Below are 22,306 nucleotides of genomic sequence, written 5' to 3'. Positions count from 1 at the left end.
TGCGCTCCGGTCCAGTTTCCTGGGCAGACACAGTCCCCTGGTGCTCATGGGAAATAGTGAGCATGCCAGACCCCACAAAGGCGTCCTTTCAGTCGCCCGCATGCTTGACCTGTGCAGGGTCAGCGCTCTGCTTTGTGCCCCGTGACCCCCGAGTGACCTGGGGGTCGCTGCGAGGGCCCGAGGTCAAATCCAGATGCCTGCGTCCAATTTCACCCCGACTGGGTTATCCGTCCAAATCTGCACGAAAATGCCCCCCACCCAAAAAGGAAAAAACACAACTACCTCCACACATGTCTGAGTCCCATAGAAATACATAAGTACTCTGCAGTCTAATTGGACTACTGTGGAGTAGTGCTCACACTCAAGCTCTATCCTACCTACACACACACGCGCACACACAGGCACACACACACAGGCACGCACACACACACAGGCCTGACCCCCTGTAACTGCACTAATACCCCATCCCATGGTCTTAGGTCTATCTTGAGGGATTAGGTGCAGAAAGACACACACAAGCACAGATACATCCATGCATGCTCGGACACACACACACACACACACACACACACACACACACACACACACACACACACACACACACACACACACACACACACACACACACACACACACACACACACACTTAAAGAGCGCGGCAGGCCTGGCTGAGGGTCTACCTTGAGGGATTAGGTGCAGAGAGACAGGACCCTCCAGCCAATCAACCGGTCTGTCACATTGATTTTGAGGGGTCACTAGTGCACAATGGCCAGGGTTTTCCCGTCTTAACCCCTCTGATCATACACATATGCACAGACACACACTCATATGCACACACACACACACAAACAGTGACAATTAACTTTATTTATATCACATATGTGAGAGGCAGAGCTGGAAAGGTGCCCAATGGGTGGGGAAAAGAATAGCAAACAATGAAGGGACAAATATAGAAAGCACGAGGAAAAACAGTTAGCGTGTAAAAAAAGAAATCCCAAGATTAAAATGGTTGGATGTTAAAGTCTATAAACATGTTTTGTTTTTTGGTTAATGAAAAAATGTATGGACTCTTCTTTTCCACAGACACACACATTATATTAATTCAAAATCCCCCTCCCCCCGCCTGCCTCTAAAAGCCTCATCACATCCCTGCTTCTGCAAATCCTAGGTCCGTGGGGGAAAGCGCCCAGGTCAACCCGCCAGTCCACCACCCCCTCCCTTCCAACCCCTCACTCATTATTCTCTTTCCTGGTCAAACAACACAATAGCCATCTATCAGAGAGGGCACCGGGTGATGGAAATAAACCGTGCCACGCAGCAGAGCTTCAGGTGCTCCCCCGACCGGCCTGTTCTCTTTTAGTCTTCCTCCTCGCACCTTTAGCCCTCACATCCCCCCTGTTGCCCGTTTCCCTTTCCGGAAGGGAATGTCTGAGGCATCTGGAAAAACAGCTTTCATACGTGTCTACTGGTGTTGTTATCATTACACAGCACACCAGCGGTGGAAGACAAAGTTACAGAAGTGGCAATACAGGAACTTAAAAATGCTCCATTTTAGGTTCAAGTCCAACGTTCTAAATATGTCTTCAGCAAAAGGAATGTTGTGAATAAAACATATTTCAAGAAGCAAAAGTATCAGAACCCATTAAAACGAGTGTTACTGACATACTGTATCATTCTTGCATGATGAGATTGTAAATACTCTTGTTCGAGTGGAAGCTCATTTAAAACTTTTTATACGCACTCACTGTAGTTTAGCGCGGGGGTTCCAAACCGAGGAGTCTGACCTTGTCCAAAATAGTCACAAGACAAGTTTGATGGGTCATGAGATTATTAATGGTGAAGGAAAGATTAATGTAGATGCTCCCAAAAATTGATTTATTGCAAGTTTTTAACCTCTAAGTTTAAATGAAAGTGTCGGAGAAGTTTAAACTTACTCTTTGGTGGAACTTTTCTTAACTTATTAACAACTGATGCAGATGCAAGCTTGTGAATTGGTGGTTAAATCTTACAGGCTTTTGTAAAATCTTAATTTTAAAAGAAACAAGTAACTAGAACTGTCAAATAACTGCAGTGAAGTAAGAAATAATAATGATTATCTTATTATTTATATTTAATACAGGGGTACAGAAGTATAGAAAAGCAACACAAAAAAAAAATATATAAATGCAGATTAAGTATATACATAAAATAGTTTTTACATAAATGTAGTTTCTACCAATGGAAGTCATGTTTTGCGTTGGTTTAACATAAGTCAACATAAATTCACATACCTAATATAAGTAACTTGTATGTTATCGATCCAAATCTGTTTGAGCATCTTTGCACTATTGTCCTCTGGTCAGCATTAGTAGTTAAATGTTTCTCGTCCACCCTCACACACCTCGTCTCCCGTTGCACCACTGTCTTGTACAGTTTCTCTCTATTGCACATAGTGGTCAAAGCTTATGTTGCCAGTTTGTGGTAGCCTGAACTAAACAAGAGTCAAATCCCTGTATGTGGACATGGTTAAACCTTGCTAAAAAGCCTCAGCTAAATCAAATGTAAGGTAAGTGTACTCAAACATGGCAAACAAAGCTGATTTCTTATAGATATGAAATTCTAGATCAACATTTAAGTCTCTCATTTCCCTTTTAATTTAGGTATTTTCTATGATTTCACATATAGTATATTAATATATGAATATTGACATTATATCAGTTAAAAACTGACCTAGAGGTTTATCCAACAGCAGTAAAACTCTGTGACCACTAGCGGGCGCCAAAGTATTTCAGCAGTATTACTCGACAGGCGGGTTCGTCTTCTGTCTCCTCCTCGACTACAACCCTTACTTCCTGGATACGCGTTGAGAAAAACAGCCAGGTTGGATTTGTTATCATCGTCTCGCAGAGTTTCCTTCAACCTGTGGTTTAACTACACTAAACAAGACGGAGCATTCCGGAGATAAATAACCGTTTAATATGAAGGAAGCATCGATGATTACGTGAAATCAGACTCGGAGGCGGGCGGCGCAGAGTTGTCAGAGAGAGGTGAGTTAGTTAGAAACTACAAACGCTTAAAGTTAGCCCGCTAGCTAAATGTTACCGTGTTCACAGTCTGGCGATTCTCGTGTTTGTTCGTTTTGTGTTGAGGTTTTGTTTGTGCTTGTGCTACTTAACGAAGAAAAGCTGAAAGTGAGTCAATGTGTGATGTCTGTGTCTTTTTCCCCTCAGAGCGCCACGTCATTGGTCGAGTCAGAGAAAACACACCCGGGATTTAGTCCCAGCCCGCCAGAGATTAGACGGCGACACTTAACCCCCGTGTGCTGCTGGGTTTGCTGGACTGTTTCGAGTTGTTCTTACCGAGAGAGGGTCAGTGACGAAGAGGTGGACAATGACGGCGTCCAACTCGGGTCTCATCATGAACGTGGTGAACAGCATCGTGGGAGTGAGTGTGCTCACCATGCCCTTCTGCTTCAAACAGGTGGGTCACCTGCAGGTGCTGCGGCCAAATGCCTCCCGGGAAACACGACCCCTTCATTTGGGTCCGGGTTATTCACTTCAGTCGAAGTCGCGCCGCAGTTTAAGTTTCACTACATCAGAAGTTTAAAGAGAGCTGGAACTTAAATCTGTCGTTAATCAAGGTGAAAATAACTTAAACTTGTAAAAATGTAAATATTAAAAGTTATGAACTGTTAAATAAAATGTCTTAAAATAGTAATAGCCACATTTCCTCTTTAAAATGTAGCACGGTGAACTGTAAAGAAAGTTAACACTTAACACAGATACCTTAAACAACTTTAGTACAGTGCTTGGGTCAGAATGACATGTAGAGTAAAGTGCATGTTTCCGCCAAAGCCCAACCGTCCCCTCATGAAACCACTTGATCCGCATCAAATTGTGCAAATCTGAACCACAGGGACTGATAGGTTTCAGGTTGACAATGTATTCTAAACTAGTATTCTGTAGAGTCAGTTGTAGTTGAGGTTAGTGTGTTTGTTTTACAGGAAGGGTTCTCTCTTGTCTACTTTAACCACATCGATGTGAAAGTGCTAGAAACAAATGGTAGAAACAAATAAAGTTAACACACCACCTCTCTAAAACAAATCAAAAACTAAAAATTAAAACCATAGCAAATTAGCAATAATGACAACAGACTTTAGGAATACAGTAACTTTTTAACAATAAAGTTAAATAAAAGTCTTCATTTGTTTGTGTGTCATTTTGAGAATTAGTGTCAGTGAGTCTCACATCATCAATCACCATCAAGTTGTTGTACTCACATCTTGTGCTAGTCACAAGAATAAGATGGCACAACACCAGTCTTATAGTAATTCCTTTTCTACTGAGAAAGACATTGGATATTAGCTAAATTAAGCATAGCCTTGCAATACTGTCACACAGCTCTCAGTTAATGTTTTATCAAACACTCTCTGGAAGTTAATTATTCTCTTCCTGTCGTGGATTAATCTGATTTGCTTTACTTTGTTGGCTGAATAAATGTTCTGTAGATCCTGCATAACTTGTTCATTCCTCTTTTGAATCATAATGTAATGATAATAATAATAAACATTATTAATAGCTAATTTCAAAGCACGGTTATAAAGTGCTTCACAATAAGCAAAACAACAAATGGAATACAAACACAGAATTAAAACATTCAGATAAAATCAAAAAAGTTCTGAGGTACTTTTTACCAGTATAAATGAAATACTAAAAATAAACAACTCAGATTAAATCTGGAAAGGCTTTTTAGTATAAGTGAAATTTAAGAAGGTTTTAACAAGGTGTGTGTTCATTTGATATTTGGTTTTAATTATAATATGTAAAAAAGTTTCCTCCTAGGAAGTGTTGAAGACTAAATTAAGTCAGAATAAATAAGATGCGATTTTAATTGTTTGCCAGGTCATTAAGGTTACTTAGCTTCCACAGGGACATTTGTATAACTTAACTACAAGAGGTTATTTGACGTTTTATGATTCAGTAAGAAGAACTGATTTATTTAAAAGTATTTATAAAATGCGGCATATGATAACTCTCCTCTTTCACAGTGTGGGATAGTGCTGGGAACAATACTGTTGTTCTCCTGCTCCTGGATGACCCACCAGTCCTGCATGTTCCTGGTTCACACGGCTAGTAACACCAAACGAAGGACGTATGCAGGATTGGGTGAGTTCAAGTTGTTATTATTGACATTTTTATTTAGTAGTCTATATACAGTTCATGAATAGGCTTGTATTCACCACTTTTACTGTTGTCAGTGCCAGTTTTTGGGAAGACATCCAGTAAAGTGATGTATTTTGCATATTGGTTGGCTGCTTGTTTAAAAAAGAGGAAGACGTTGGTCGCAGCAATAAACAAGACAGATACAATTGTGTCAGCTACAGAAACTTAAACTTCATGCACAGAAAACTGCCTCGCTGCCCACAGTATTAATAAACAAGAAATGTGAAGATTACAACTTCAAGTGCCTGCACACAGAAAAACAGGATGTGTGTTGGGAATAGAAGATAAGTGTAGGTATGTTATTTTGTTTTTATCAAAAGAGGCTATTTTAGGACACTGCCATCTGCTTTGCTTCATGTTGTTCACACTGACATCACTGTCTTTCTCTGCAGCCTTCCACGCTTACGGGAAACCAGGAAAAACATTGGTGGAGACGAGGCAAGTCTCATTATTTATCCTCAATACACATTCTGCTGTAGTTCAAGTGAATATGATGACTTCCTTTCATGCAAGTAATTGTTAAAGAACTTAAACATTGGGACATTTAAGGGGGTTAATTTAGAAAAGCCTTTGTTTTTAGAGTAAACACAGCAAGTAAACAAGTAAACATGGCAAATATATAAAGTTGTAAAGATAAGATATAATATCTATGTTTTCAATATGATGGACACATATAACATTTGAGATCCCACCTGTGTGTGTGTCTCCTCTCTCCCTGTCCCTGCAGTATGATTGGGTTGATGTTGGGGACCTGCATTGCCTTCTATGTCGTCATCGCTGATTTGGGCTCAAATTTCTTCGCTCAGCTTTTGGGTTTACAGGTTTGAGATTATGACTTGTATATCTAAATGACAATCTTTGAATATTTCGCATCTCTCATTAATCAAAGTATACATTTTTATCTCCATTGCCTCCTCCACTTCTTAGTCAAAATACTTTAAGAAATGTTCGAAGCAACAAGCAAACAAAAGGACAATAATATTGTATCGTGGTGTTACACTATCCTTTAAAGGTGACGGGCAGTTTTCGTGTGCTGCTGCTGATCGCCGTGTCTCTCTTCATCGTGCTCCCGCTGAGTCTGCAGAGGAACATGATGTCCTCCATCCAGTCCTTCTCTGCGATGGCTCTCATGTTCTACACCCTCTTCATGTTCACGGTGAGCGCACCATCACACAGACAGCGACAGTCTGCACAGTGCATCTGAATAGACTGCAGAGGAAACACGTTTTGGCTGTGCTTCCAAAGCCTAACAATCAAAATGCATGAGGTAGAACTGTCCTTGGGAGAAGATGAAAAGCTCCTTGAGTTTGCGATGGAGCGCAGCACCGTTCACAGTATAATGAAGCACTAGGATGTTGTGCTGCATTGAAAGATGACGTGTGTTTGTTTAATTGAGTCTGGCTACAGTTAAAAAGTGGTCAGCAGTGATAAAAAGTTTTCAAATTTAGGTGCATTGAGAAAATGTATCAATAAAATGTAATTATGGTGGATTGAAATATGGATCAAACCAATCTACCACAGAAATGGAGGACAGTTTTTCTCTCAGCATTTTGAGAATTTACCAGGCCTGTGTGATGTGACCAAAAATCAAGAAAAAATATCAATAATTACCATTTTAAATCACACATTATTATTTAGTTTTTATTCCCCCTCTTTGTGCTATATGTATATATCAGATCTTTAATATTGCTTTAGATAAAATTATATCGCAAACATTATTGATACTGTTTTATCACCCAGCCCTAGTATTTACTTTATTGATAATGTAAAATGCTAATAGACATTTTGTTCATGTATTTTGTGTGCAGGAGATGAGTGACTGTAATGTTACTGTAGTACATATGAATATTACTGACTTTAACAGGTTTCTCCTGTATAACCCTAGTGGCTCATTGACCTAATCTTCTGCTTAACATGAAACATTTTTGATTTTCTCAATACTGGTCATATTGATGTCATGTTGTATTGTGTTGATCTCTTATCCGCTCCACCGTAAAGTACATCTTCCTCACCGACAAAATTGTCTTGCTCCTCTTTTTTAAAAGAGCAAATTTACACTAAATCACATCAGGCAGAAAACAATTGCGGCATGGCTCTTTATTGTAGGTTTAAACAAAGCCTCTCCCCATGGGAATGAGACACCACTTGGAAATTGGCCAGCAGAGACATTTTAAGCTCTGTAAGTGCAAAGTAAATGGTGGCCAGATGGTCAATTCCACTAAATCACAAACCTTTGCATCTTAAGGGACTTATCTTTCTCTTCTTGCTCATTTGATGCAAAATAAAACCTTGTTCTACTTGGTCTTATATATTTCTGCTTGTACATACCTTGCTGCCGCAGCCAATCAGAATTCATCCCCAAAAACACTATGGCAGTTGAAAAATGTTTGAGGTTAATAAAAGCCCTAATTCCTTCTGGAATTGATGAAATAAGATTCAGGTTTGTGGAGTTGCATAGAGGACTGTAAACCATACAGGTTTTTTATTATTGAAAAACATTTTTTAAATATGATTAAACGCAAATATTTCTTACCACTGTGCACACTGTCATGGTGTGAACTGGGGTCTAAAGTCTAAACTAGAGATGTTCCGATACCATTTTTCCCTTCCCAGTACCGATTCTCATACCTGGACTCTGAAGCATAAAGATATTTGATTTAAAATGTCAGAGCGGATAGATTTGGTTTGTTGCAACACTTTTCTGCCTCATGTGATTCAGCTCATTTACTCTTTAAATGTGCACACACATACTTTGTGTATGTGATTCTGTTCTACTGACCTGTAGTGTTGCTTCCACAGACGTCAAACTGCTGTTTAAAGTGTAATGTTGTGATATGACCTTTAGTTCCATAGCATGGCGATTACATGGAGCGGTGGTGTGGTGTGTGTCTGGCTTTAGACCCAGGCATGGTCCAGCCTGGCCCAGTCCAGACCCCTGACCCTCTAACAGTGATGTATCTCCTTTCCTCCCTCCTTTTCATCCTACCCTTCATCTCTCTCTCTCCCTGTCCCTTCTGCTCATGCACTACTTTATCTTCCTCTATTTTCCCGCCTGCTCTTCCTCACACCCCTTTACTACCTCCTCTTCCTCTACACCCTGTGTTTGCTCCCCTCTGTCCTGCTTCTGTTCCTGCTGCTGGTGCTATAGATAGTGTTGTCATCTCTTCGCTACGGCATAATCTCGGGCTCCTGGGTGGAGCGGGTTCACCTGTGGCGCTTCAAGGGCGTCATTCAGTGCCTGCCCATTATCGCCACAACCTTCTGCTGTCACCCGTAAGTAAACCATGGTAACCACCCCCAGAATAACACCACTGTTAGGGCAGTGGGTGGGGGGGCAATATGTACCTTGCAACTTTATGCTCCTTAAATTCCCCTCTGACCTACCTGAACCTTCCGCCCACGCTTTATCAATCATCCTTCATTTTTCACCATTAATTCGGGTTTGGTCTGAGCCATTTCAGCTCAGAGTGTGTCTGTGTGTATGTGTGTGTCTGTTTGGTGGCAGTAGTAATAAGGCAGAGGAAGTTTTATCTTTGTGGGGTTCCCACCACTGCTCCACACCCAGGATGAGCAGCCTGGGTGTGGAAGGCTGGAGGGTTATGGAGTGTTCTGCCGTCCTTTGGGACTTTCTCAGGTAATTAAAGGAGCAAGATGTAGGAAACGCATGCTGATTGAAAACCTGTGGTGTAGTTTTGTATAGAATACCTACCTTTTTTTGGTTCAAATGTACAATTTCATCGTTATTCATCATCTTCATCACATACAGGTTTTCTGTTCAGTATGGGATTTCCTGTCACATTCCTTTACTTCTCTTAGTTTTGTTTTTCTCTCCTTGTTCCATTACTTTTATTACCTGTGTGTTACCCGTCAGCATGGGTGCAGCCCGCCACCTCTTCCTCATGCTCTCCCCCTCTTGTCTTCATTTGGTTCGGGCTGTAACCCCCACCCCCACCTCCTTCCCCTCAGATGGTGGTGTCCTCGTTCAAACACGGGCTGCTCAGCGGCTGGTGGCTAAGTCAGGTCAATGTGGTGCGCTGGGAGGGTGTGTTTCGCTGCCTCCCAATCTGTGGGATGGCCTTCGCCTGTCAGTCGTAAGTACTCCTCCCGCCCCCTCCACCCGCACAGGGACCATGTAATAAAACTAATGTCAAATCAGACTATAAAAATCTTTAGCTGAAAGCTCATTGACTCAGAATAGTAGTAGATAGTAGTCCTAAATATGGGCTTTTCCGCTCAGCAACAAAGTGAATTGAATCTTTAATTTGTGCATGAAGTAACTGATCTAATGTCACAATTAGTGCAGTTCTGCTCATATTGTTTACAGTGGAGAGTTTGGCATGAGTTTGCCATGTATAGAGACTCACAGATTTGTGGTGGAAATGAGGTGGCTGGGTAAGGGGTGTCTCGTGGTTGAGGGAGGCTGCTTATTTTACTAATGTGCTTCTCACAATCAGCTCATCTGTTTCTGCTTCATCGTTTGCTCTGAGCTCTCGAGAATTAACCTGGGATGTCAAGTGCTTGTCCATGCTGCTGCTTTTGATTTTATCTGATGTGATGAGAGTAAAAGCCGATCTAGCAGTTATAGAAAAACCAATCGATGTTGGTAAACGGTGCCATTCAGTTATCAAGTGGAATTTGCTGCAAGAACATTATTCCCGAAAATGTATAAAATGCTTACATATAGACTGGTACATTAGTTTTTTCATCAGCTGTTCCAATTTGAAACATTAAAATTTGCAAAATATACAGTGGGCTGAGATTACTATAAAGTAAACACTACACACATGGATGCAGACCCCACAGTGACAGCAGAGATAACACTACTACGTGTCTTTTCTCATCGTTTAACAAAAACAGACTTCTCTAATACAGAGCTTTTCTGGTCTTGAAGACCAAAGTGCTCTAAAGTCAGCGTTTCTCGAACACAAACACAGTAAGCCCGTGCCACACTCGGTATGTGTGCAGCATTTCTGATCTGCTGCTTCCTGCTTGCGTCTGTTGTGGGGTTTCTGGTATGACTATATTTGTATTTCCTTGAATAGAAGTTGGCCTATGTCCTCAACTAAATTCCAGGACTCTACGCTATGAAGCCATGCATCCTCTGTTCCTGCAATAATAACAATAAAAATCTTGTCAAAACAAATGAATGGATTCAAAAACGTTAGTGCTTTTACTTAGAAACAGGTACAGGAAGTGTTGCAAATATTTATGTTTGTGACATGTTGGATATTGAAACTGTGGTGAAAGATCATTGTCACTGTCTGTTTTGCTGTGAACTGAGCACTATTTGTGGAGAAAATAGGCAGACCCCAACTCTCAAGAAGAGCCCCTGAGACACGGCAGTATGGCTGCTCCAACCTGATCATGTAGGCGCAGAAATGACAATGCATCAGGATAATATTTTAGGTTCAGTGTCTTTACACTAAGACATGCAGAGAGGAGGAGCTGGGGTTCAAACCATCAACTTTCTCATTAGTGGACAACCCACTCTTCCTCCTGAGCATCAGCCGCTCAGGAGCTGAATCTTCATCATTCATTTATTTCTCCACCTTCATTCGTCTGCATGTTTCATCACTGCTTCTCTTGTCTGTCCTCTTTGGTGCTTGCTCTGGGATTGCAGAGTCCGTGTGTACAACAACTTGTCTTGGATTTGAATGCAGCGCAGGGGAAGGTTGTAGGAAGTGTTTTGGTGAGGTCATCAGGGCCCAGATGTTTGGGTGGTGGTAGAGGTGGTGTATGTGTTTGTTTGTGTGAGAGTGAGTGAGGTAAGTGGCAGGAGTGGGCGACCGAAGACTCGAGACTGAAACAAGACTTTAATTAATGTAAATGCACAAAGCCAACATAACATTATGGTATGTCAGACGTGTTCATTACTAAGTGAGGTGTGTGCGTGTTAGAGGAGGAAGAAAGTGTGCACTTGTGTGTGTTTATGTATGTGTGTGTTGTGTGCTGGTTACCACTAGTGCTGCTGAGTGATATTTGGCAGGGTGATTTCTTGGCCTGTGGTCAGGCCGAGCGAGGCGAGCGCTCCATCAGGCGGCAGGCAGCTCAAGCCAAACCACTAATCAACACATTGGACTGCCGCCATCTTTCAGACACACACTGATGTATTCACAGGCTGATTAAACAGCTCTCAGCACATTGGATTTTTATTACATTCATGAAATGTGTTTACTTTCAGTTAAAACATTACTTAACATCAACATTATGACGGAATGGGAGCTGGCCCTGTTGTTTTTTGGCTGCACGTTTTGAATTGCGCGGAGCAGTTAGCTCATAATAGAGGGGACATAAGAAAAACATGTGTGGTGAAAATGTCCCTCTGTGATGCTACTGTCAGCATGCTTTCAACTCCAAGTTAATGATACTAGCTACACACACACACACACACTCCAGCCCTCTCTACACACACACACACACACACACACACACTTGTATTCACTTTAAAGAGCTTCTCTGTCATATTTTCTCCATTTAAAGGGCAGCGGTAAAGCAAATAAAAACACATTAGCCTCGGAGTCGCGACTATTGGGTGACCATTAGATGCTTTTGCTCCCTGCTTACAATATGGTGTTTTATTTAACCTTGGCTCCGAGATTTACTGGTTTGCGGATTAAACAAGCATCAAGGAATAGCACCACGGGGCGGTGCTTGCTCATAAAACCAGAGTGTGTGAAAGAGAGACAGGCAAAACCGAACGGGGGGCAGAAAAAGTTATGGTTTCTTCCCCTCTTTCTCTCTCCCTCTTTCTCTCTCTCTCTCTTTCTCATGTCTCCTCTCTGTTTCTCCCTTTCACTTGTAAATAAGAAAGTGAGAAAGAAAGAGAGAAGGTGAGCGCTAAGAGTCTGCCAGGAAAGTTTATAATGCTCTAAAACCTGCCAGCCTTTCGGCGTTATATATAAAGCCTGTAAATTCACTGGTTACTGTCCCAACGTTACAGTGCCGACGGTTGCCTTCACATTGGCCACACTCTTCCAGCACAGAAGAAAATATGACAGAGAGAGAAAGACACGTCTCAGGTTCAACCTCAGCCTACTTTCACTTCTGTCACCTATTCTGGGTCACACACACACACACATCTACACTTCTAACTAATCCCCCCCAATCCCACGACATTACTTCCACCTACTGACACTTTGAATTTGAAAATCGACAAGCGTTGCCATCTTGCACATTTGGAGACAGAATCTGCTCGACCAATAACGAGTCAATGGTCCATCATGACGTTTTCACCCCATTTTTAGATTTAAAATGAGAATCTAAACAAATATCAGTATGAGATAACTGCCTGAAATGGCAGAAATAATCTTTTTGGAAAAGTTTATTTGACAAATCCTTTGAATTTTTAGTTTGGTCCATGTCCCATCCACAGATATAAAGAAGGAGTTGATGCCACCTGAAGCCATTGTTAATTTTTTTTAAATAACAATTGTCCAAGTTACACTTACTTTCTTTTTTTACATGTTTCTCTTTGAAACCCCCAATATTTTAGTGCAAACTCATACAAGTTGTAGATATCCTCATCAACATGTGTGATTACTGAATCCGATCTGACAGCAGCTTAGTCAACAATACAGATTTTAATTTAATGTTACTGATGACTGCCTTACATTGTTAAAACTCTAATGGGCTAAAAGACAGCATAAAGAAATCACTTGTCTTAGGATGCTGACAAGGACACGAGGACAGTGATGCATCATTTGATTATTGAGTGGCACAAATGGGCCCCCATATGGCCGCTCATTAAAGAAAATCTACAGAGCAGTTTCCTGCACCAGATTTTAAGTAACTAGCTATGTAGACCATGACTGAGCAGCTGTTTGAACAGAAGAAGCACAACTCTGTCGAATCATGTTACAACAACTTTCCCTGCCCTTTCCTCCAGACGATATGATAAAGTTGCTAAAAACGTGTCTGATAATTCCGACAACACATGAATGCACACAATGACTGTTGATGTGTAATGCGTCATATAGAGCATGCTTCTAGGCTGCTTGTCTCTCACAGGCAGGTGCTGCCGACCTACGACAGCCTGGACGAGCCGTCCGTCAAACGCATGAGCACCATCTTCACCTCCGCCCTCAATGTAGTCACCATCTTCTACATCACCGTGAGTGGAGATGCCACCGCCATTCACACCGGTCACATTTGTCTCTGTTGGTGCTGTCGCATGGAAACCTTGTGACCTTTGTGATATTACGTCTGCTCTTTTTCAGACATCTTCAAGTCACAGTGACCGTTTACTAAACGATTTTTAAAAATGTTGTGGTGTTTCCATGAGACAGCACAGCGGCTGTCTTCTGCATGTGCACACAGTCTTATTTAGACATTTTTTAGGAAAATTCTGACATGTTCATTCCTTCCAACCTTTTGCTTTGTTCCCCCGCTTCCCTCTGAACCAGGTGGGGTTCTTTGGCTACGTCAGCTTCACAGAAAACATTGCAGGCAACGTGCTGATGAATTTCCCCTCCAACCTGGTGACAGAAATGATCCGCGTGGGATTCATGATGTCCGTGGCGGTCGGATTCCCGATGATGATCTTACCGTGTCGCCAGGCCATCAACACCATGCTTTTTGAACAGCAGGTCAGCTCGTTTTCATTTTAATAAATAAGTCATAATCTATTTTATTTAACACTTTAACTCAGTACGTTGGAAGTAGCAGGCACTCATCCTCTCTGTAGTGCATTTAGACAGTTATAAAGGCAAAAAATGTGTTACTGTGTAAACAGAGGCCTCTGGAGACACTTGTTGTGGATCTTAACTCTGACGTCTATTGAATATTCATCACATCCAGATGTGAGTGTAGGCGTATAAACACATCTGACTTTAAGATGACTTAAGACTAAAATCTTGTGGTATGTACTATTCCTTATTTAATTTAGATGAATTTCTTGCCTATACTGGGGGTATTTTGGCATAATACACTGCAGTTGTGTGGTTTGTATCATCAAGAAACCAATGGAATACAAATCTAATCTGAAAATCTAAAATTTGAACTCACTGCTAGAATCTGTTTTTCTTTTTCTGTCTTCCCTTCATTTCTCCCTCTTATTTTTCTCTTTCCGTCTCACAGCAGAAGGATGGGACATTTGCTGCCGGGGGATACATGCCCCCTCTGCGCTTCAAGATGATCACCCTCTGCATCGTGTTTGGTACCATGCTGGGAGGCATTCTGATTCCAAACGGTATGTCCTGTGTGTGTCTGTGTATGTATTTGTGTGTGTGTGTGTGTGTGTGTGTGTGTGGGTGTGTGTTTGAGAACAATCAGGCTTGGATTGAATGAATTAAAATTGTATATGTGTTCCTACGTGTGCAGCTCACAGACTGGAGGTCTTTAAGGTGCATGTGTTCCTTTATGTGGGCGGAGTAGCTGTGGAGCTTTACGACATGTGTGAATGTGACTTTACGAGTCAGTGACTGTCACACTCTAACACAGTCCTTAAATCAGGGCCCTAACTTTTATCTCCTTTTAGACGGGCAGATGGGAAGATAGGGCTATTATTCTCCCACACTCTCTCTCTTCCTCTTTTTCTCTCTTTTTCTCTCACACACACTTAAACACACACTCACAAAACCCATGTACACACCACCACTGTCTCTTGGTCTGGTTCTTTGAGTCTCTCTGTGCTTCTCACAAAATCCAAAATGGTGGAGATGTAAAGGTTAGCATGAGTATATGTTTTATTCATCCTTTTATATGGTGGCTGTTTGGTGAACTTTTGATTAGGAACACACACACACACACACACACACACACACATCTACATACAGTATATTATATATACACGGACATAAACACACAGAGGGTTTTGAAGGCTCTTTGTATGTCTAATCAGACTAATAGACTGAGAAGAAGAGGGGTAAGGACCCTGGGGAGAATGGACACTAAATCAGAGGGAGACAATATGGTGTCTGTCCTCCAGATGAACGATGGGTTTCCAGGCCCCATGCCCAACGAGCCCAGTCTACAGGGGTGAGGCTGCTGCCAGGAGCAGGGTTCCATGGATGTGGGGCCTGCAGGGGTATGGACGGGTGCTGGTTATGTAGGACAGAGACTGTTGAGCATTGCTTTGGGTTATGTGGCAGAAATAATAATGAAAAATGGAAGAATGCTCTCCGTGGACCAAAAATGTTTCAGCTCTGACCAAGTGTTGGTGCCATGTTTTGCCTAGTGAGCTCTACAGCAGTGGCCCCCAACCTAATGCTAACATTACTATTGGATAAACTTGACACTGGAGCAGGAGCTGCATCTATCAATCATCTATCATCACCATTTCACCAGTTATCCATTTAGTTTTGGTCAGTAGTTGAGTGTTTATTTATTATCGGTAGATATACATGTACCCTGACAACTGCATAACTAGCACCTTGGGTACAAGTACCCCTGGCTGGTAATCACTGCTCCATAGGACCACAAGATAATCCCCACTTTTATCTTTCTCTTGTCTTAGTGGAAACCATTCTAGGTCTGACTGGAGCCACCATGGGCAGTCTCATCTGCTTCATATGCCCTGCTCTCATCTACAGGAAAATCCAGAAGAAAAGCTTCATCGCTCAGGTAACATATTCTGAATTTGCACTTCTGTAGTCATTTTCCAAGTTTATTCGCTGACTGACATTCTGCGCTTCTTCTCCTTCTCTCTGTCCTGTAGTTGGTGCTTTGTGTGGGTTTGGGCATCCTGCTGATCAGCACCTTTACCACTCTCTCCATTTCGGCAAGCAGCCCTGGCACCAAGGTCCAGGCCCCTTCTCCTCGAGCTCCTGTCAAGAACAACCAGCCACTTCCGGACCCCCATGAACCGCACGGTAAAGATCACGACATGCCTTCACATCTGGCAATCACTTCTCTACCTGACGGAGTGTAGATGAAAGTGGTTTACTAATGAGCCATGGAAACATTTACCTCAGCGGGCTGGTGCCAGGCTTGTTTGCAGTGTCTGAAATTGGACAGCATGTAATTATTTTTTGCAAAAAGCACGAGCGCCACAAGAGAAATGTTTTGTTGTCTTGATTTTTTTTGTTGTTTTTATTTCCAAAGTCGTGGACTGAATGCAACACACTAAAACAGCAACATAAAGAGAATATGATCCGGTAGCAAAGGGCCAGCGACGCTAAAACAAAAGCACAAAGCCACAGTGAAAGAAAGGATTTCTTTTATCTGTTTGAGAACAAAAGATAGAGACAGACAGAGTAATAGACAGACAGGCAGGGCGAAGAGATAACCTCTTGATAATATCTGAGAGCAGCACTGTGTGCTTGACATTGATGGAGCAAGAGTGATGCCCTTCAAACTCCAGCAATTTCTCTCTGCCTCTGTTCATTTCTGCTGCCACCCCCCTTCCCCCAAAATACATTGTGTAGCCCCCCCACCCCACCCTTGTCTCCTCTCGTATCTCCTGTGGCAGCTATAAAATGCCTGTGAGCTCTGGCTGTGTGAAGGGAAGGTTTATATGGGTTTGGGGAGGGTAGTGGGGTGGACGAAACAAATGGAGATGAGCCGTAAAGGAAATCTGAGTTTCGGAGTGAAACAGGAAGGGCTTTATGCTACATCCATACTTACACGTCTGGAAATGGGTATCATGTGACCGCTCACCCACCCTGGACATAGCTTGTCTCCCACGCATGTAAGCAGTTGTTGCGTTCTACACTGGAAGGCGGGGCTAATGGCGGTAGTTTTCTTCTGGAAGAAGGTCATGTGTCACATAATGACTGAAAAGACAACAAGCGGTTGTGAGTGTGAACTTCATGGTCACGGGTTTCAAACTAAAACAGAGCCAGCAGTGTTTACAAATGGCTCCGTTTTAGGGGCTCATAAACTCCAGAGTAGTGGGGACGTAGCCTCGGTTTCACTTCCTTTTCTTCCATCTTGGTTCTTTATTCGCATCTTTGCTCCATCTTTGTGATTTTTTTAAAATTTGCATCATGTGAAACTTATGTGCTTAGACCTGTTTCCTGTCTGTTTCGGTTTCAGTGCATCCCCCTGTTCCTCTCTTCTCCCTCAATCATTTTATTGTACTGAACTTAGTGTGTCCGTCCTGCCACCTGCAGTGTTTGCTGCCACCTGGTGGACCAGTGCGTGCCATCTGTGCAAGATATTCCTGGGTGTTAAATTTATTTTTAATGGTGGTAGTTAATGTGTACAATAAACACCAATGTACAGGAAAATAAAGAGTACATTTCAGATAGTGTCATTTTACTTTTCTAAGACCAGAGAAAATACGAAAATAAATAAGCTGTCACATTTATGGTTTCTTAATGTAGTCGCAGTAATGTGTCTCATATTTTTCAGACTGTTGTGAGAAAATACAGCAAAGACAAATAAAAAGACTACAAGGAGCGGTACTAAACAAGAGGAAAACATATCTTAATGAGAGGAATTCACTTTTATAGTTGTATAAATCTATGATTAAAATGACTTATGTTCTGTGTGTTTGCATGCAGACAATCCTCCTAACAAGAAGCCAGTGGAAATTGAAAAGCCTGACCTCCCAGCTGCAGCAGGGGTCCAACCTGTGGCGAGGGACCAGGCCGAGCCCCCCCAGATTAAAGGACCAGTGGAATTACCTGAGGGGAAGAAGGGGGAGGAGGTGCAGTTGGACCGACCTGATGCTGGTAAGGAAACGGAACCAAAACAGTAATCTTCACTGGATTTTCTCTGTAGAATCACTGAGGATTTTTTTCTTATTGCTCAGGTGTTGCGGTGCCAGAGGGAGAGGCCCATCGCCACGAACCACCCATCCCTCATGACGAGGTCAAAATAGACACAAGAAAAGAGGTCAAGAAACAGAATGATGGAGGAGGAGTAGATGAAGCACCCAAAAGAGATGGAGAGCGTGGTTTGGTGGAGCCTGGGAAGGTAGACGACAAGGTAGAGAACCCAAAGCCTGCAGAGGATGTTGTGAGGAAAGAGGAGGTGGATTTGGGTGGAGGTGAAGTCTTGTCCAATGAGCTGCTGGAGAACCCAGAGGAAGACGGAGGAAAGAAACAGAACGTTCCCCTGCCAAAGGAAGGGGAGAAGTTAGATTCTGTGAAAGATCTGGCAGCGAATGCAGTCGGTGCAGCCAATCAAGCTGCGGTGGTAAAAGTGGGCAAAGTTTCAGATGCTGCAGGGAAATGTGAGTATTTGTCCTCAACTTTGTGGTGGAAGGAAAGATCTAGAAAAAATGCATGATTGACTCTGTGACATTTGGTGAATCCTCAGCTCAGCCTCTTGAAGGAGAACCTCATCCTGCTGCAGATGCCGCTGCAGACAGTAAAGACACGGCGGACGAAAAGATGGAGGGTAAGAAAAGACAATGTCCGGGGAAATTAGACAAATCCAGACTTAAGCACTTGAACTGAATGGCAACTTTGGTATTAGATGATTTCTCTTTGGATTGGATTGGATGTAATCTAAATTACAGCTGCCCAAATGTGAATGTGTCCTGGGATCTGATCACTCAGACTACATTCAGAGGTGATCTCAGGCGCATGTTGCCTCAGTCTTTACACAGTGGGAAGGCAAATGCATCCTGGGCCACATATGAAGGACCGCCCACTCACCTGGCTTCCTCTGACCCACCACAGTTTAAAGTATTATTCCAAACATTGAGTTGTTTGTAGCCACCACCACGATATCAACACTGACCAACATACAATAGAATTTAACGTTTTTTGCTCTGGTCGGCTGAATGCTTAATGCTCAATGTTTATACCCCTGCCACTCTCTTCCTCATTTCGCTTTGCTTGTGTTATCTTATGAGATATCATCTTTGTATTCTGTTCTTTCAAACATAAAGCGTAAAACACTTCTTGACCCTTCTTGATACTTTCAGCAGTCTTTGTTGGCTTTTGTTGACTCTTCTTCTTTTGTTTACTTTTGCCCTCTATCTCCTCCTCCATCTTTACCTCCTTTTTTTCTTTCTTTCTTTCCCTGCTGGATTCCTATCACAGTGATAAAAAAGTTGGTTGCAGGTATGAATTCCATCTTGCCTTATCGTCTGCCTAACGTGTCCTGTCATTCAAACTTCCTGTTATTCAGCTATCAGGCCACTTGTTCTCTACTATATATTTGCACATTCATACAGTGCATATGGTAATTTGTGTTTTTCATCATTTAACTAAATAATGCACCAGTGTAGAATCCACCCACTCACCTCACCTCTTAACATAGATTATGTTTGTCTACAGCTGCCCATTCCAGTTTATGCACTTTAATCTAGAGATGTGTGTTTTTTTAAATTAAAACTATAAATAAAATTAACATTTTACGGAAAATGTCTGGAGCAACTGACTCGGACATTCTCACATACAGGTCCTCCGGAAAGCTTCATGAAAATATTCAGACTTCAGTGCATGTCTGAAAGCAGCTTTACATAGAACCTGACCCTACATAAACCTAACTGAACCTCTCACTCCCTTACCCGTGCGTATTTCTCAGAGCAGTCTGTGAGTTGTCTTGTTTTAATTCAACGTTTGTGTCTCCGTGCAGAGGGCCAGCTTGACCATGCGGTGCTACTGCAGGTGATTAAGGAGCAACAAGAGCAACATAAGAGACTTCTAGATCAGCAAGAAAAACTACTGGCTGTCATAGAAGAGCAACACAAGGAAATCCACCAGAAAATACCCGCTGGTTCGTATACACATTCTTTTATTTAGATATTATTGCCCACAAAAGGCAAAGAGTTTTAAACTACATTTTTTTTAAAGGTGCTGCTGAGGGCGAGGCAGAGAAAGGCTTCCAGGAGCACCTGGAGGTGATGGAAGGTGGAGCAGCAAAGCCCAAAGACTCTGGACCGGTCCCAGAGCTGAAGCCTGCCAAGGAGGCAGCTGGAGCTGAAGCTGGAGTTCCACAGGGTGGAGTGGTCCAGAATCAAGCTCAGGCTGTGGATAAAGTCGCTGTGGCTGGGACACCTAAAGCAGTCGTCCCAGCTGCTTACAAGGAGGATTCCCACGTTTCACCTGGAGGAGAGGGTCAGAAACAGATCGAGCTGGGAGCGAGGGGAGTGCCACTGGGAAAGAAAAGATCTGATGACCATCAACCTGTGATTAAAAACGATCCTGCAGCTCAACTTAAAGACGAAGAAAAACTCCTCGATAATGAAAACCAGATAAATGTTAAACAGATAGAGAAAGAAGTGCAGGCAAGGGTGGAAAAAGAACGACTGGAAAGGGAGGAAAAAGAAAAGCTGGTCAAAGAGAAGGAAAGAGCAGAGAGTGAAAGGATAGAGAAAGAAGTGCAGGCAAGGGTGGAAAAAGAACGACTGGAAAGAGAGGAAAAAGAAAAGCTGGTCAAAGAGCAGCAGTTGGAGAAGGAAAGATTAGAGAAAGAAAGGATAGAGAAAGAAGTGCAGGCAAGGGTGGAAAATGAACGACTGGACAGGGAGAGGAGAGATAAGCTGGCCAGAGAACAGGAGCTAGAGAAAGAGAGAGCAGAAAGAGAGAAACAGCAAAAAGCTGCCGAGATACAGAAAGCAGACAATGAATTACTTGAGAGAATGAGGAAAGAAAAGGAGGCAGAGGAGGCTCGAGAGAGGCTGGCCCAGCTGAAGCCAGCCATAGAAGAGGCTGAAAAGGCTGCTGTACAGGGACCTGAGAGAGAAGACGGCGAAGCTTTGATGAAAGGAGGACGAGACCTCAAAGAGAAAGTTGCAGCTCAGCCGAGCCCCAGAGAAGGTGCAGAAGACAGAGCTGTCAAATCCGAGGCTCACCCCCAGGGCTCCCACGAGAAAGTCAGGGACCAGGGAGAGATGGATCTGAGGCGGAGGCGCAGGGCGGTGGGACCTAAAGAGGCTGGAGGGCCCCCGGAGGACACTGGGGCGTCTAGGGGGGTGCCTGGCCTGGAGCCCCTGCTGCAGCTGGGGGGCTCGAACCTGCACGCTGCCCTGGAGGAGCAGCTGCTGGCCGGGGCCATGGTGCACTCGCGGCAGATTAAACAGGCCTCAGAGGACGAGAGAGCGAAATAACATCAGACGCACAGATTCTCATTTAGTGGTCAGACAGTGAGTTCACATGTTGTTATACCTGCAGGACCTCCTCACACAGTGGACCATGACAACCGATGCCTTATGTTCTCTCTGTCTCTTCTTGGACAAAGAGTTTGTCTTTCTTGAAATGCTCTTGAATACGTCTTTATTAAAGCAAAGTGTATGTAAATATTAACTTATTTTTGTCTTGTGGCAGGGATTTGTGGGAGATTCTTTGTTGAAAAATGTATATAAAACTATGCAAATACCATTATGTGGAGTGTTTCGACAAGGCAAATCTATTGTTTGAATGCAAATCATTTAAAATTGTTATTTTTTATTCACTTCATTTCTCTACAATGTATGTTTGTGTTGACTTTTTCTAAAGGTTCTGGTCATGTTGTGTGTTACTCTGAGATGTAAATATTGTAAATCTCTATGTCTCTGAACCTTCATATTGGATGTAATGTGGATTCACGTCCTTGTTTCACATTCAACTCAATGATGGAGCTGAACAGAGAAGCCTTACTCTTTGATAAACTTACTATAAAGCAGCTTGATTTAGACTACCTGGATCATTAGTTCCCATGTTCCCCCGTCTCCTCATTTTTTAAAATTTATTAGTGCCTTCCTATCCACATGCTGCAGTAGTGATGGTGTATCTTCATATTTGTGGTCTTCTTTTCCATGACCCCTCTTACTGTAAATGGTACAGTACATTTATTTCAATATAAAACTATTTGTAGGTTGTGTTCAGGAGGGTGTAAGGAAACATGGACTGTTTTTGTTAGTGTTTCTTATATTTCAATTTTTCTGAAGACTCCATCACTCAGCACTTCAACACTCATCACCTTTGCTTTGTACAAGAGGCTATTTTGTTTTCTGAATATTTTTCTATGTGCATTGTATTTCTATACATTTTGGTGATATGAATGAATAAAGGTTAAAATACAATGGAGGTTGTGGGTGTTTGTTCATAATATAGACAGATGGAAGCAGTTTCCTGACCCCCCGCAACAGCGACACCCAGTGGCTGAAGGCATGATGTGTTCTGTCATGAAGCTTTCACTTGGACCCAAGGATGAACTGGGGTGGATAAAGGTGGATTAAAATATATATTTTTGGTGTCTTGAACATGATTTCTCAAGTCTGAGGAATT

At 42.5% G+C, this 22,306-nt stretch overlaps 1 protein-coding gene across 7 annotated transcripts; it reads left to right on the top strand.

Annotated features, from left to right (window-relative positions):
• Positions 1-2,806: 2,806 nt before the first annotated feature.
• Positions 2,807-22,101, top strand: slc38a10 (solute carrier family 38 member 10). 7 transcript variants are annotated; one of them, XM_069517884.1, is made up of 19 exons: positions 2,827-3,026; positions 3,210-3,459; positions 5,027-5,144; positions 5,594-5,639; positions 5,929-6,022; positions 6,214-6,357; positions 8,350-8,474; positions 9,168-9,292; positions 13,209-13,311; positions 13,604-13,786; positions 14,277-14,388; positions 15,655-15,761; positions 15,856-16,009; positions 17,645-17,815; positions 17,896-18,318; positions 18,405-18,485; positions 19,136-19,156; positions 19,674-19,814; positions 19,892-22,101. In XM_069517884.1, exons 8-19 carry the CDS (start codon positions 9,168-9,170, stop codon positions 21,145-21,147), a joined length of 2,877 nt encoding a protein of 958 aa, XP_069373985.1. In that variant the 5' UTR covers positions 2,827-3,026; positions 3,210-3,459; positions 5,027-5,144; positions 5,594-5,639; positions 5,929-6,022; positions 6,214-6,357; positions 8,350-8,474; the 3' UTR covers positions 21,148-22,101. The 7 variants fall into 7 exon arrangements, with proteins under 7 accessions (XP_019938844.2, XP_069373981.1, XP_019938842.2 ...); XM_069517881.1 differs by having other exon boundaries at positions 2,832-3,026; positions 8,047-8,474; XM_020083285.2 differs by lacking the exon at positions 8,350-8,474 and having other exon boundaries at positions 2,807-3,026.
• The last annotated feature ends 205 nt before the right edge of the window (positions 22,102-22,306 follow it).

The sequence above is a fragment of the Paralichthys olivaceus genome, chromosome 21 (assembly GCF_024713975.1).
Source record: "Paralichthys olivaceus isolate ysfri-2021 chromosome 21, ASM2471397v2, whole genome shotgun sequence".
Lineage (NCBI taxonomy): Eukaryota > Metazoa > Chordata > Actinopteri > Pleuronectiformes > Paralichthyidae > Paralichthys > Paralichthys olivaceus.
The sequence above is the reverse complement of the archived record's forward strand: the minus strand, read 5'-3'. Positions and strand labels throughout refer to the sequence as shown.